Source organism: Notolabrus celidotus, chromosome 11 (genome assembly GCF_009762535.1).
Source record: "Notolabrus celidotus isolate fNotCel1 chromosome 11, fNotCel1.pri, whole genome shotgun sequence".
Taxonomy (NCBI): domain Eukaryota; kingdom Metazoa; phylum Chordata; class Actinopteri; order Labriformes; family Labridae; genus Notolabrus; species Notolabrus celidotus.
In genome coordinates this window covers 12,839,756-12,852,469 of record NC_048282.1, presented here as the reverse complement: position 1 = coordinate 12,852,469, position 12,714 = coordinate 12,839,756, and the positions used below count along the sequence as shown (strand labels likewise).

Below are 12,714 nucleotides of genomic sequence, written 5' to 3'. Positions count from 1 at the left end.
TAAAAAAAACTGTGATCAAAAAATTGTCTTTGTTTAATCTGAAGCAAATTCTTACATTAATAGATGTTTTCTTAAAATAAAGGCCCGCTCATCAAACAGAGGGAACGTTTCTCTTTTTGTTCCAGCTCAGATTTAAATAAATGTTTTAAAACATTTCACTACATTTATTTATGTTACTTAATTTGTTAAGTTTTTAACCAACAGTCTGTGTAAACTAGTTTCACTATTTAGCCTCTGAAATTAATGAATTCACAATTTTAAACTGTGAGTTTAAATAAATGTTTATTCAGAGATGAATTCAGAGATTAAAAAGTGAGAGGATCTTGAGATCTGCTGTGAAATCCTGCAGGCTCACGTGATCTGTGGTGATCAGAGGGTTTCATGCTGTGAGAGGAATACAAATATAAAGCTGTGTTTGTTAACCTTATTTATATTATTTATGTATATATTGTATATTTATTTATCTTTAACGCTGTGTTCAAAAGTAGAGATAAAAAGGTAAAACCAACCAACACAAAGGAGGAGGAGGAGGAGGAGGAGGAGGAGGAGGAGGAGGAGGAGGAGGAGGAGGAGGAGGAGGCGTCTGTCATTGAGCTGTTGTTTGACCACAGATCTGTGGCTGTGGCCTCGGTCGGGCTGATTAAACTGCGTCTTGCTCCTTTGTTTAGAGTCTCTGAGTGATTTTTAACTCTTTTAAAAACCTCTTGATTCCTCTCCGTGTGTCAGAAACCTCCAAAATGATTGTCTCTGCCACCGCACACCTCATCAGTCCTGATTAAACGCTGTGAGGACAACAGAGGACACGAGAAGAAGACGAAAACAAAGACTGAAATAAACTCTGGATGAAGCCTCATCACACGCTGAGCACAAACAGCTGTGAGTGTTTACAGCAGCTGGAGGAGGAAGAGGAGGATGAGAAGGACTAGGAGGAGGAGGAGGACAAGGAGGAGCACACAGAGGAGTGCTCAGATCAGAATCAGAATCAGAATCAGAATCAGCTTTATTCGCCAAGTATGCTTGAACACACAAGGAATTTGACTTTAGTAAACTGTGCTCTCTTTGTACAAGCATAAGAATGTATAGAATGTATGTGCATAAGAATTGAGATGTCTGATTATGTGAAGATCCATCAGGACCACACAATCCATCTTCATCATATAACTGTCAGAGCAGAAATAAGAATGAAACTCCTGAACTGATGAAGAAGCACACCTTTAAAGTCTGACAAAAGGTGTTTAAGTGTTAACGAGATCAGCCAGTGAGAAGACAGGTGAATTTCATCATTAAAAAGAAAACTGTAACAGTACATGAGTAACTGTGAGCAGAGTTTAACAGAAGCTTTTATTAAACCTGGGATTCAAACAGACAGGGCCGGGTCGAGAAGAGACACCTGGTTCATGCACACGTTTATTAGAGTAACTGGTTGAGTAAAGCCCTCAAAGTATTCCTAATGTTTATTTAAAAACCATAAACTCTGCATGTGTGTCACATGAAGCCCCAATTACATCTTATACATTTATATTTGAACACAACAAAAAAGTTAAGGCAGAGCTCTGCCAGGTGTAGTATATGTATATGTTTGATGTCAAAGTCTGTTTTTTATCATGTGAAACGTGAACATGCACTTAACGCAAAATAATGGAAGTGCAATCATACTGAATGTTGAATGCTGTGTGTTTCTGTGTTTTTATTTATTTATTATTTATGTTAGTCTTCTGTTTTTAGGGTTTTTATTATTTTAATACTACTCTTCTTACGCATTTTTTGCACTGACACAAGGGATGCATTTCAATTTCATAGTACATTGTATTCTGACAGTAAAGGTATTCTATTCTTTTCTATTCTATTCCATGCAACTATGGTTGTGACTGTTCTGGTTCACATGTTGTCTTTGTTGTTTGTTTGGGATTTAGAATCAATAAAACATAAACATGTTAACATCAAAGAAACATTTTCCCACAGGAACATTTTCTCCAAACAAATGTGTAAGACTCGAAAGTCCTCACTCCTTTTTTTAAAAAATAATCTGCAGTATTTGAAACGTTGGTCTGTTTAGTCACTTCATTACTTTTACATCTGAGTTTAGATTTATTTGATCTGACAGTTGTCAAACATGGACGGTGCTAACATCACTGCACACAGCACATGATGTTCCGCTCAGACAGATTTCATCTAGTGTTAACTTTTAGCTCACGTCTCTCTCTGAGCAAGACTGCAAGTCCTCAGTGAAACAGAGCAAACATCCACTCTCTTGGGCTTTCATGAAATATGAACCTGTCACCTCCTTAAATCATGGCTCAGAGCTCTTATGCTCCCTGATATATGTGTGTGTGTGTGTGTGTGTGTGTGTGTGTGTGTGTGTACCTGCTCAGATGGCGTGTTTCTGAAGTCAGGTCTTCACTTCCTGTGTGTGTGTGATGATCTGAGTATCAGCTGGCTCACACTCTGTGGGGTGTGATCAGCTGTGATGGGGGTATCAGAATGGAGGCAGCAGCAGGTCTCTGCAGCGGGCTGATAAGGTGGAGGGGTGGAGACAGAACGTGCTGTAGAGACACCTCCACGTCAGAGAGGGAAATAAACACACACTCTGTCAACAGGTTAGTTCTGAACAAACCCTAAACAACAACACTTCATCCAGGCAGGAAGCATATATACTGTAACACAGAACCTTCATCTTAAAAGAGGGGCGGTCACATGACCCTGATTATCACCTGACAGGTGCTTCAGACGGCTGCAGAGAGAGAGCCCCGCTTCAGTAGTTTGCGTTCACACTCGCAGCTCAGCCTGAAAACTTCAGGAAATTTTCACATGTTCTTGTGTGTGAGAACAGCTGATGACTCTGAAATCAGGACCCGTGTTCAGGGGGAGTCCGGTCTACAGCGGCTCAGTATGTAAAGAGTCTGAGGTTACATCAGGGATGAGATGGAGCTCTTTAAACTGAGACTGACTGATCTAGTAAAACTTTTCTCATTCAAACTAAAGACGTATCAAACATATTTAGTTACTTTAAAACAGCTGAACTCTAATGAGATAAAAACAACTTCCTGTTATTGTTTCAGGACTGAATAATATCCCATAATAATCTTTAATTTAATTATTTTGAGTTCTGTTTGTTAAAAGAAGTTTAGAGTCTGTGCTGTATCTGAGAAACAACAAGTTCATACGAGTCAGTCAGAGAGCTGACCTGAACACACACAGAGGTCCTCAACAAAGAAAGGTCACACACACACACACACACACACACACACACACACACACACACACACACACACACACACACACACACACACACACAGAGTGCTGTTATGGAAGTCAAATGTCACCTCCTCTGCAGCTCCTCGGAGGTTTGAAGTTTGTGAGGAAGTTTCAGATTAAAAAGGGGAAATGAGAAACTCTCAGAGAGACTTCACGTACAGTCTCACATCTTCAATAAATACATTAAAACACATTAAAATAAATTAAACTACCTTGAAATATAGTTTAACTAAGTTCATTTCTGTGTTTTATGAACATGAGGAGTGTTTGGTGTGTCTTCAGGCTGGTCCTCGCCCCTCCTCGGTGTGTGTGTGTGTTCACCTCTGTGTCTCTATGTTTTTCTCAGGCTGTGAGTTGTGCTTCTTCTTTGCATTGTTAACACTGCTGTCATCTCTAACAATGAAAAACAGTGTGTGATCGAGGGATGGGGGAGGAGCACGCGCACACACACACACACACACACACACACACACACACACACACACACACACACACACAGAGCGGCACAGGAAAAGAGGGAAAAAGCAGCCAGCTGTCGAGCATCAGAGAAAAGAAAGAGGAGAGTGATCGAACACAAAGAGAGGATCCGTTGGACGGGGTTGGCTGAGCGTGAGGATGTGGACGGATTAAAACGGAGTGTGGAAAACATCTCACCCTGATCTCTGTGGAGGAGAAAAGTCCTGGAGTTCAGTTTGATCCAGAGGAAAGTAAAGTTTGAGCTCTGAGGTTTAGGTTGAGATGTTTCTGTTGTTGATAAAAAATCAGTGACTGGAAAACAAAGATCACACAGAACACAACCAGCACTTTAATCTGACAGAGTCAAACAATTATCAGAGGACAAGGCCACACCCTGCACCAACAAACAATCAGAGCTTGGCTGTTCTGTTTTCTTACTTTAAACTTGTTTAAAAGACGAGCTCACACAGAGTGTTCATCACTGAGGGAGAGTGAAGCTGATGTGGGATTAGGCAGGGTCAGGGTGGAACTCCTCTGAACGACTCTTTGATGGAGTGATGTCTTTAAATGTTCTCAGATGTGTGAACCGTCAGGAGCTCTGATCACTGCATGTAAAGAGTTCTTCTGTTCGTCTGCAGAAAATAATTCACACCTCATGTCAGAGAAACTGACATGTTTTCACATCCTCATTCAGCTCATGTCTCTGAGTTTAAAACTTCATGTCTCAGTTTTAACTCAAGTTTTCACACAGATACTGCCAGCATGCTCTCTGTTTTTATCTCTTGGGACTCGCCTGCAGCGTTTTCTGCTGCACATAAATGTTTGTAAATCAGATTTCATTGTACATTTATCTTTGCCTAAAGTTGCATTAAAGAGAGAGTGAATATGTATGCACAGAAACATGAATATAAAACGGAAATATTTAGAAAGTCCAAAAAGTTAATGAAACTAACATGGGCAAAATATAATGTTGGAAAAATGGAAACATAGTATCTGTCTCATTTTGAGAGTGAAAGTTTAATATTTTATGAACTCTTTTATTCTTTGTGAGAGTTTTAAACCGTGACTAAGTAACTCCACATGAACAGCTTAGTAATAAAATTTTCAGAAGATTGTCTGACTTGTTTTAAGCCGGTGGGAATCAGTGAAAAAAACATGATTTCATATATTTCTTATATACCTAAAGATCAGCTCCTTTTGCAAAAACATCTGATAGTGCAAACTTTTTATTTAAGAAATTATGCAAAACTTTTTATCTTTAATAAATACTTATTAAAGCTGCTGTTGGTAGGAATGGTGTAAAAAATGTTGCTTTTTTTTCTGCTGGGTTTGGAGAAAAGGTCATAATACTCATCGGTAAGTGGAGTAATTTGAGACTATTGTGAAATCTCTACGTTTTCCAAATCCTTTGTATCAAGCAATGTTATTATTCCCCTCGTTCTCGTTATGATGGACCAATCGTAGTTAATCTCCAATCCTCTGTCCTGATTGGTTAAGGGGCGCCCCCCACTACATCCTCCGATTGGTTATGAGTCCGGCACTATCATAACTGCACACGCCGATCTGTGTTGGGGGGCTAAGAGGAAATCTGGTTGGGAGGGATAGTGTTGACATTCCCTCTCTCTGAACAGATGTTTACTCTGTGACTTCCAACAGCAGCTTTAAGTTACTCATATTTGAAGTTATGGTTCAACATATTTCCCTTTAAACCAGGTGTCACATGTAGTTAAACGTAGTTTCTAATAAAGCCCACTTAAGTTTAAAGATTTAACTTATTAAAAAGCTGCTGGTGTCTTCAGAAGCTGTCTGTATTTGTATTTGTTTCTCTTCTTTAATGTGGATATTTAAATGAAACACTTGCCATCTCCTTCTGTAAGTTCTGTCTACATGAGGAGGGACAGATGTGCACAGTAGGGTTGCCAATTGTCCCGTATCAACCGGGACATCCCGTATATTGGGCTAAATTGGTTTGTTTCATACGGGACCTCAATTGTCTAATATTGACTATTAACTCTTGTAAATACAGCAGACTGCACTCTACAGATCCTAGATCAGATAAGACGGCAGTGGCAGATCATGTGCCAATCACACCTGCAAAAATAGTGTGGAGAGGATTTTCTCTCTGATGGCCATTAAATGGTCAGACTCAAGAAACAGATGCAGCACAGAGCTGGCTTCAAATATCTGTAAACTGTGACTTGTCGTGTAAGGACTTCTCTCTGGCTGTGCAAAATGACAAAAGACTGCTTGAGTCAGTCAAGAGCAGCAAAAAGTATCCATGGAAAAAGTACATTTGTTTAGTCCACAGGCGTTTCTAGCCCATTTTTAGGGGGTGCTGAAGCCCCTCTAAATTGAATCCCAGCACCCCTAAAATTTGAGAGATTTTTTTTTTTTTTTTACTGTATGTCCTTTTTAACAATCTAGAAAAGTTTCAAAAGCATACAGTACTGGGTTGAAATGTAATATTTTATTAATAAAAATACAGCAGCTCCACCGCGTTTTACATGTTGTGCATGGCATTTTAAATGAAAGTCCAAAAAATAAGTCAAATGTCAATTTTTGGTATTTTTGGTACTCACTACAGGGGGCTGGTTTACTCCAGAAACATACATACTGTTTATGTCTATGTTGAGGAGCTGCTGTATCAAAATGAGTTGTCTTTCCCCAGAAATTAGGGTTATCATAAGTTTCTTTTATAATTCCAATCCATCTCTCTTTGCTGTGGCTCAGCATTTAAATAACCTTTACTAGATTTGATGGTCTAGTCACAGACTTTCCCAAAAAGTGTTATACTTTTCTTTCACAAATGTGGGAATGAAATTACATTAAAATGTACAAAACAGTGAAATGTATCTTGCCCGGCTCAGCACCACTAAACATCCGATCCCAGAATCGCCCCTGGTTGAGTAATATACTCCTCTTTTGCATTAAATTTTTCTTTTGCCTGTTTTTTGATGTAAAGAGCCAAATTGTGGTTTCTTTGAGGTTTATTCATATGAGGTTACATAATGACACAGTAAGCATTAAAGGGAATATACACACTTTCTGCATTTCCAGTTGAATCAGAATCAGAATATACGCTGAATTCACACATCATGCTGACACCATCATGGCACCGTGCACCTGTCCCTTATTTAGTTGTGAGAAAGTTGGCAACCCTAGTGCACAGGTATAGTCAGGCGGACAGCTCAGATATCAACATAACGACGTGTTTATACGTTAAGACGTCAGCTCGGGTGTTTTTAGAGCACAGTTACTTTATAAATCGTTCACATAATGAAAAGTGAACCTTATTTCAGTACTAGAAGGTGAAGCCGGTGTGTAGCTCACCACTTACCCTGAGGCTTCACATCTCCTCCCGCTCAGCAGGCGGACACTTTCAGACGATGCGGTAAGGTAACCGTAGAAGAAGAAACGGCGGCGCCGCGGTGCATTGTGGGAGATAAAGAATGATGGCGAGGAGTGAGCGCTCAGCCCCATCAGCTCTGCTCTCTGCAACATGTTTGTTTTTATTATCTCTTCTCCTTCAAGCATGTCCGACCACCTCAGAGGAGCTGCAGTGGGACGAGCAGGGATATGTGCTGTACTGTCCGTGCATGGGTAAATAACTCAAATACACTCAATAACACAGAAATATTTAAAGTTTACAGAGTTTAAAGTTCACAAACTGAGACAAGAACAGAGTTTATCCTTACTTTAATGTGTTCTCAAGAGGACACAGGAGGCTCAAGTCTGCTTTAACTGAGAGGTTAAAAACCAGACAGTTTTATTTTGATATGATCAGATTATTAAACTCTGTTTACTAACCAAACTCTTCGTTACTCAAGCTAAACTGTAACACACTGATATTTAGCTGTATCAGCTGTTCGTTACTCAGATTCAACACTCACTTTAGTACTAGATTTAACACTCACTATACTCTGTATACATCATAACAGAGAAAAAAACTTTCAGTGCTCATGATGAACATACAAAAACACATTCCTTAGTTTAATTATACTGCAGAAGTTATCAATAAAGATCACTAACATCTGCTGTCAGCTCATAACTCTGGAGTTCTCCAACAGTCCCATGCATCTCTCAGCTCTCCATCGTCTGTTATCAGCTGATATATGAAATTACCTTTGAACACGACGGTGAAGAGTTCTTGTTTTAACTCCACAGGTCGCTTCGGGAACCAGGCGGACCACTTCCTGGGGTCTCTGGCCTTTGCTAAGATGCTAAACCGGACCCTGGCAGTCCCTCCCTGGATCGTGTACCGCCACCACACGCCCCCATACACCAACGTGAGTATACACTTACACACACACACACACACACACACACACACACACACACACACAGAGTTTAGAGGCACTGACTGAAGTGACTGACTGAAGGTGACAGAGCCATGTCACAGTGTTCACTGTGAGAGACGAGGAGCTGAGACACAAAGACCAGAGTGCAGCTCTCATGAAGCTCAGAGCTTCATGAGAGCTGCACAGAGGCCAATAGGTCTACAAAGTCTGCACACTCGCCTTGTTCACCTTCCAGGTGATTGTGTTCAGTTGTACCAAAACATTTAACAAACCTCTGTGAATGTAGAGGGTCTGTTCCATCATCTCTACACAAAGTAAAGAAAGCTTGCAGGAATAACTTGTGACTCTAATAACTGACCTCTTACTCACCTGTAGTTACCTGATCAATAGTCCTGTTTTCATAATCAACACAAAACATTGTGAGCTTTAATGTTTGGTTCTTAAAATAAGAAATCTTAAACTGAAGCAGTCAGAGTTTAACTCCTCATGCTCCACAAGTCTCAGAGTGAACGTCTCTCCTTTAACTTGAATCTCTTTGTTCTTGTAAACTCTGTGAAGCTCCTCATCTCGTCATGTTATCCTAACTCTAACCTGACCTCTCCTTTCTGCTCTCAGGTCCACGTCCCCTACAGAGAGTTCTTCCAGCTGGAGGCTCTGTCAGTGTTCCACCGCGTGGTCAGTCTGGAGGACTTCATGGAGCAGCTGGCTCCCAAACACTGGCCTTTAGGAGAGAGGAGAGCGTACTGCTTTGAGACTGCCGCTCAGAGGAGTGCAGATAAGAAGTCCTGCCCCATGAAGGTGCTGCTCAGCAGAGTATCTTATTAATTTCTGATTGATTATCTTATTGATTATTTATTGAGTGTCTGTATAAGACAGAGAGAATGAAGGTTATTTTGTATTGATTGATTCACGTTTCAATGGTTGTGATTGAAAGCGGATGAAATGCTGCCCCCTGCTGGCTCATAGACCACTCACACACAGCTGACCTAGCTGATGGTTCTGGTTCTCTTTCAGGACGGGAATCCGTTCGGTCCGTTCTGGGACTATGTGGGTGTGAGTTTCGACAGGTCTGTGCTGTTTGGTGGGATTTCTTTCAGTGCGTACCATCAGCCTCAGTGGATGAAGAAGTGAGTACCTCAATGTCTCTTTAGTATTTGATTGGTGTAGATCTGTAGGGTCCCTCCACTGAGTCACAGTAACAGGTTTTCCTCCTGCCCCCTTGTGGACCAGGTTTCCTCCCTTGGAGCACCCTGTGCTGGCCATGCCCGGCGCTCCAGCTCAGTTCCCGGTGATGGAGGAGCACCTGGGTCTGCAGCGTTACGTGGTGTGGTCTGAGAAGATGAAGAGTGAAGGCGAGGAGCATATCTCCAACCTGCTGATCAGACCTTACATCGGGATCCACCTGAGGATCGGCATCGACTGGGTGAGAAATTATCACCTTGGATCAGGAGTTCACCCTCTCTGTTCATTTCGGGTTTTTTTTACTCAGATCTGAGATATGATTTGTTTGTTATTGTTTGAACATTTATAGTTTAACTGAATAAGAGGGAGGAACCAGGATTTCAGGTCTGATAAATTTGATCGTTAAAGGACAATCATTCTGATCTAACCTGTACCTCTGCTCCCCCCTCGCAGCAAAATGCCTGTAAGATGTTGAAGAGCGGGGACACTGGTCCTCACTTCATGGCGTCTCCTCAGTGTGTAGGTTATAACCGTCAGACTGCCTTGACCCTCACCATGAACATGTGCCTCCCTGACCTGGCAGAGATCCGCAGAGCCGTGAAGCTGTGGGTGAAGAAGTATTCAGCTCGCTCAGTCTACATTGCCACCGACTCTGAGTCCCACAGCAGAGACATCGAGAAGCTTTTCAAGGGCAAGGTGTGTTATAGAGGATCTGTGGTGTGTTAAAGAGGATCTGTGGTGGGTTATAGAGGATCTGGGGTGTTATAAAGGATCTGTGGTGGGTTAATGAGGATCTGTGGTGTGTTATAGAGGATTTGTGGTGGGTTATAGAGGATCTGGGGTGGGTTATAGAGGATCTGTGGTGTATTATAAATGATCTATGGTGGGTTATAGAGGGTCTGTGGTGGGTTATAAATGATCCGGTGGGTTATAGAGGGACTGTGGTGGGTTATAGAGGATCTGTGGTGGGTTATTCAGTTCTTTTTTCTACTGTGACTTTATTAAATCAGTCAGAAAAACAAATGTATGATTATGCACGAGGAAGAAATGAAACACACCTCTAGCTTTTAGTGAGGCTTTCCACAGTCATCATTAGAGGTACTTTCTTGAACTCAGACTTAAGAAGTAATATATGACCTGCAGGAACAGACACTTTTGTAATTCTTCCTCCTGCAGCAAGTGAACAGGCTGTAATGTCTGCAACATAATCCTTGATGAATCAAAGTGTGTCTACTAACAATTCTTGTTTTTGTCCCTGACAGGCTCAGGTCATTATTCTAAGAGTCTGACTACATTACAGAAAGGATCCCTACAGATAGAGAGCTTTATGAGGAAGAGGAAGAGGATTTGAACCACACACAGCTATTACATCTCTCTCTACACACACAGTGGTTGCTTACTTCCCACGGATAGTAAAATAGCATAGTCTCTGTGACTTCATAAGTTTGTTTCTGAAGCAGTTAGAAGTCTAGTATGATGCAAAGAGGTGGAGTTGAGACAGGCCTTTAGCCTCCTCGCTAACATCTAGAGTGTGCCCACCTGTTAGTCAAGTCCACCGCACCCCTATTTATTTAAAACTCACAACTTTACTATCAAGCTAATGAGTAACAGTGTGTGCCGATAGATAAACTATTTTTTAAACCAGGCTGTAAAAATGTTTGTTTTATGAATGGGTGTGTATGTGGTTTCCTGTGCTCCTGCAGCCAGCCTCAAGTGGACACTCCATGAACTGCAGTTTTTGCTTCATCTCTCACGGTCGATGCTTGTTACAGCCTCAGTTGGTGGATTTGTTTGTGCTGTTATGGACTTTGGTATTTTAAATTGTTTGTTCAGATTCAATATTTGCTTAACAAATAACTTAATAACTTTATAACATAAACAACTGACAGATTCTTCTTCTACCTACGTCTTTACAGACATGGAGCGTGTTCATTTTGGGATTTTTTTCTGGAAAAAACTGCTTAGGTTTCCATGACTGAAATCAACAAACAAGCAGCTCCTGTTAGTCTACCCTCCTGTGCTCCTCAGTGTAGCAGCTGTGTGTGGTTCAAATCATCGTCCTCATAAAGCTCTCTCTCTGTAGGGATCCTTTCTGTAACGTTGTCAGACTCTTCGAACAACAACCTGAGCCTGTCAGGGACAAAAACAACAACTGGAAGTGGACACACTTTGATCCATCAAGGATTATGTTGCAGACGTGGCGTTATATTTTAGACCTCAGATGTCTCAAGGGTTTAAAAACATTTCCTTTAAATGTAACCTGAAGTGAGGATCTTCACCTTCACTGCAGCTCAGTTTGGAGAACAGGTCTAATCAGTGAATTCTGCTCCATCATGTTCAGGTGAATGTGGTGACTCTCCAGCCGGACTCAGCTCAGATGGATCTGTTCATCTTAGGACAAGCTGACCACTTCATTGGGAACTGCGTCTCCTCGTTCTCCGCCTTTGTGAAGAGAGAGCGGGATGTCCACCGTCTCCCGTCCTCCTTCTTTGGCATGGACAAACCTGGGAAAGTAAACCCTAAAGAGGAACTCTGAGCGGGGTCACAGGGGGGTTTTCTGGATGCTGAATCTGCTAGATGTGTTAGATGTGACAGGTGGCCCATCACTAGACTTTTATCCCATGAGAGAAGAAAGGGCTCATGTGACAGGATGTAGCAGGTCTGTGGTGAAGTATACTTGAACTGTGTTAATTTGGACACTGCTGCTACCATGAACACTGTTTTATCTCCTTCCTGAACACAATGTGCTTCTATCTGCTGTTCATTAAATTAAGACAGTCTTTCTGAAGGAGACACGGCAAGATCTCCTGAGATTTCCTTCATCTGCTGCCGTGTCTGTATCTTGTATCTGTGACCATGTTAGCAGGAGCTGTGGTGCCTTCACTGAAAAACATGATCGTGTTCTCCTCCCTCTTTCTGTTCTCTCCTCCTTGTCTCTCCTCCTCTCTCTCCTCCCTTCCCTCCGTCCTCAGAGAGCAGGGAGACTGTTCCTCTGAGGTCTGATGAGAGGGAGCACAAAGAGACGCTCTCTCTGCCAGGACCAAAACTGATGAAATGTGTGTGTATGGAATATGTAACAGGAGTGAGGTTAGTGAATGCTAACAAAGGTATCAGGGATGTTTGCAGCGGTTGATTTGCACTGGTTGAACTGATGATGTGGGGACATGAAGGCTGTGATTGTGTACTTTTATAAGATTTTTTTCACTAATAAAAAGACAGTGATTTACACAGCAGCTTCAGGGTGCTGACCTCCCTCTCTGTGAGCTTATCTGTGAGTACAGAGAATCAGCTGATACACTAAGCTATGCTGGAAGAGCCTGTGGACTCTCGGTTGCCAGATATGCAGGAATACCCCTTTTTAATGTGTGTGTGTGTGTGTGTGTGTGTGTGTGTGTGTGTGTGTGTGTGTGTGTGTGTGTGTGTGTTTTCACATAAACATAATATATATTTAAAAAACTGAACAACAACTGTTAGGATGTCGTGAAAACAACTGAAAATCCAACATAGAAAGTCCAATATTAGT

At 41.6% G+C, this 12,714-nt stretch overlaps 2 protein-coding genes across 4 annotated transcripts in view; one reads left to right on the top strand and one right to left on the bottom strand.

The window, feature by feature from the left end:
- The window catches only part of plagl2 (pleiomorphic adenoma gene-like 2), a 45,538-nt gene extending 38,415 nt beyond the window's left edge, over positions 1-7,123 (bottom strand). The window contains exons 1-5 of one of the 3 annotated variants that reach the window (XR_004633001.1): positions 7,049-7,123; positions 4,150-4,343; positions 3,910-4,023; positions 2,365-2,555; positions 545-782 (exon numbers count right to left, since the gene is read on the bottom strand). The gene's annotated coding sequence lies outside the window, so the exon portion shown is untranslated. Of the gene's footprint in view, positions 1-544; positions 783-2,364; positions 2,556-3,909; positions 4,024-4,149; positions 4,344-7,048 lie in introns of those variants that run through there. The other 2 variants (XM_034695990.1, XM_034695992.1) reach the window with 2 other exon arrangements.
- A 5-nt stretch (positions 7,124-7,128) lies between these two features.
- Positions 7,129-12,424, top strand: pofut1 (protein O-fucosyltransferase 1). Its single transcript, XM_034695995.1, has 7 exons — positions 7,129-7,311; positions 7,876-7,997; positions 8,625-8,807; positions 9,024-9,136; positions 9,240-9,432; positions 9,645-9,887; positions 11,533-12,424. Exons 1-7 carry the CDS (start codon positions 7,161-7,163, stop codon positions 11,725-11,727), a joined length of 1,200 nt encoding a protein of 399 aa, XP_034551886.1. The 5' UTR covers positions 7,129-7,160; the 3' UTR covers positions 11,728-12,424.
- Positions 12,425-12,714: the final 290 nt, after the last annotated feature.